We start from the raw sequence: 3,349 nt of genomic DNA, 5'->3' as shown, positions 1-3,349 counted from the left end.
GCCGTGCTAGCTTCTGTGCGCGCTCACGGCTTCGTGCCTTCGCTGGAAATACATTACGAATTCTGCTGTAAATACTTGTACATACATCCAGTGGTTTTGAGATTATGAACTTTATTGTTCTGTACTTGCTGTTACTTGCTTTTGTGGTTGTCTACTACATCGCGCTGTCTCGCGCAACCGCGTGCTCCCGAACATTTCTGGTCCTTCGAGCCGGATCCGACCGGCAACCGCTAATTCGGGAATGCTTCCTCAACGGACGACTGCAGCCATAAGCATGGATCAGAGCGCCTTGCTGAACGGTCAGCATGACATCCACAGGCGCATCGCCCACGCAATGACCAATTTACGGAAGCAAGGTGCAGACAACATTACCCTCGACGCTGTGAGAACTCGCATCCGCATTCTCGACGACCTGTGGGCCAAGTTTGAGTCAAACCACGATCTCATTCGGGTATGCTACAGAGATCTCTACACCGAGAGTGAGTACTACAAAACTGATTTTTTCGACACCGTCGAGAATGCGTACGTGCATCAGCACAGCTTACTCACCACCTGCGCAAACACTTTGAAAGCCGCGTCGCCCAAAGTGCCAGCCGGGCCGGAGCAAAGCAGCGAACACGCTCCCAAGACTTCGCTGCCGCGCATTCAATTACCGCATTTTTCGGGAACGTACGAGGAATGGCCGCCGTTTCGGGATCTCTTCCTGTCGGTCATCGGCGAGAATTCGTCGATCTCAAATATAGAGCGGTTCCACTACCTCCGATCTTGTCTGCAAGGGCCCGCTGAAAAATTAATACATTCATTGACCGTGACCGGAAATAACTACGACCGCGCTTGGGCGATATTGAGTACACATTACGAAAATAAGAAGAAGCTGATACGCTCCAACTTCGCCACGTTTACCGCCGTGGCGAAGATGAAAACCGCTATCGCCGATGGGCTCAGCCGCGTCCACAACGCCATCACATCCGCCGTCAACGCCCAAGAGAGCATCGGAAGACCCATCGACTCGCACGGCATGAACCTCTTTAACCACCTCGTCGTAGAATTATTTGACCCGCGGACGCGTCTGGAATGGGAATCCTCCTCAGGAGGCTCTGTCGAACCGCCGAATCACGACACGCTGATGAACTTCATCACCAAACGAATTCTCACTTTAAACGCCGCGTACCCGAAGAACATTGTCAACACCGCGAGTGAGCCATCACGGTCCGCGAAAACGCACATCGCGAAGCGCACGGAGCCTTCGCAGTGTCCGCTCTGCAACGGGGAGCACTCGCTCATGGGGTGCCGCGATTTCAAGGCCAAGCAGGCCAGTGAGAGAAAGACAGTGGCCGAGACAAACAAGCTATGCTTCAACTGTCTCGGCAACCATCCGGTGGCAAAGTGTCAGTCCACACGGAACTGCATGACGTGCAACTCGCGTCACCACACGATGCTCCACGACGCGTACGCTTCCGAGCCGAAACCCGCCGCTGAAGTCAGCGCGCTTTCCGCCGTCGGAAAGGCCGACGACCGCAAAGCGATCCTCCTCGCGACTGCGCGCGTGATCGTTGCCGACCGCCGCGGAGAGCCACACGAAGTTCGAGCTCTCATCGACCGAGGCTCCGAAGTGTCGATCGTGTCGGAGTCCCTGGTGCAGCGGCTGCGCCTGCCGCGATCGCGCACCCGAATGTCGATATTCGGTATCGGCGGCTCACAATCTGGATCCACACGGGGCAAGGTGTCGATGAGCCTCACGTCGACGACCACAGGAGCCACGCTCACCGCCGTCGCGTTCGTGCTTCCGCGTCTCTCCCTGTACCAGGGCTCAGCAATTAAGTGCAACACCACGTGGCCTCATCTTCAGGGGCTTCCACTCGCCGATCCTCGTTTCGCCGCCAACGACCCAGTCGAGCTGCTTCTGGGCGCTGAGGTGTGCTCGGCCATCCTGGAGGATGGTCTCCGCCGAGGAAAACCGCAAACGCCGATCGCGCAGAAAACCACCATGGGATGGATTCTGTCAAGGGGCTGCGGTGCGACCTCTTTTCTTGGTCACCGCAGCTCACTCCACGCTCACTTCTCTGTCGTCAAGCTCACCCCCGAGGAAGGGGAGTGCGAGCGACACTCCGTGCGCACCCACAAGCGCACACCCGCTGACCGGCACGTCGCCCGACTGCCGTTCTCTTCACCTCCGCAGAACCTCGCCGAGATCCGCAAACCCGCCGAAGACGAGAAAGCCCGTCATCCGCGCGACAGATACGTCGACGACGTCGTGACTGGAGAGGACACTGTCGACGACGCGATCGCCGTGCAAACCGAACACGGCACGGCGGGCGGGTGTCCGTTGCACAAGGGGGCCGCCAACTCTGAGGACCTTCCCGTCAGGATCCCTCAGGAACACCGTCTTCAACGCGCACTATACGTATGGAAAAACGACGGTCACTTCACTCTCGATCTCCGCGAGTACCCCGCACGACTGCTTGATCCGCTGGGGTGGCTCGCCCCCATCGCGATCGAAGCCAAGATCCACGGCCTCGCCAACGCATTCGAGCGAGGCTACGCCGCGGCCGTCTACCTCCGCGTCTCGAGGAACGGCTCCACACTTCACTTGCTCATGGCCAAGAGCAAGGCAGCTCCCATCCAGCAAGTGTCCCTCGCGCGACTTAAACTTTTCACTACCACATTGCTCACCAAGCTCCCGCGACTCGCTCGCGGCACGTTGAGTTTGTCCACAGCTCCAACCTTCTTCTGGTCAGACGCCCGCGTCGTGACCCTTCACTGGGTCAAGGGCCATGCATCCCGGTGGAAGACATCGTTTGTGCCCAACCGGGTGTCACTCGTCCAGCGGACTCGTCACGAGGCTCAGTTCCCGGACGAGCCAACCCGGCCAACTGCGCTTCCCAGGGGTTCGCTCCCAGCGAGCTGATCAGCAATCCCTTGAGATAGACGGGCCTAACGTGGCTACAGGAGAACCGAACCTGGTGGCCGGACGAGAGCGACGAGATTCCCGACGCCGAGCTGTCTGAGCGGAAAGTCGTCGTGCAATCCGCCGTCGGGAGGATCAAAACGGAGCCTTACACTCTCCGTCGATTCTCCTCGCTGCACCGTTGTTTTTCTGTCCGGCTTCTCGTGTACATTTCAGTTCGTCTTCTCTTGTATATTTCTGTCCGTTTGCTTGCGTTATTAAATGTCCTTTATCGCGTTGTCGTGTCAGTTCGCATCGTTCGCTTCTACCGGCCACACTTTGTCATTTGTGCCATGGCCTTCTGCCACCTACCCCTTCGTTCACGGTGCACTGCTCTCTTCCCCTCTCACTGCACTCACGTTAACGCGGTAATTCACTTGCGGACTTACTCGCGTTTTCGCG

At 57.8% G+C, this 3,349-nt stretch overlaps 1 protein-coding gene across 1 annotated transcript; it reads left to right on the top strand.

The window, feature by feature from the left end:
* The first annotated feature begins 274 nt into the window (after window positions 1-274).
* LOC139782462 (uncharacterized) lies at window positions 275-2,908 on the top strand. The gene has a single exon (XM_071721492.1). It carries the CDS (start codon window positions 275-277, stop codon window positions 2,906-2,908), a length of 2,634 nt encoding a protein of 877 aa, XP_071577593.1.
* Window positions 2,909-3,349: the final 441 nt, after the last annotated feature.

Source organism: Temnothorax nylanderi, unplaced genomic scaffold (genome assembly GCF_030848795.1).
Source record: "Temnothorax nylanderi isolate EJ_2023f unplaced genomic scaffold, tnyl_v1.0 TNYL_tig0415_pilon, whole genome shotgun sequence".
Lineage (NCBI taxonomy): Eukaryota > Metazoa > Arthropoda > Insecta > Hymenoptera > Formicidae > Temnothorax > Temnothorax nylanderi.
This window is presented reverse-complemented; position numbering and strand designations above follow the sequence as displayed.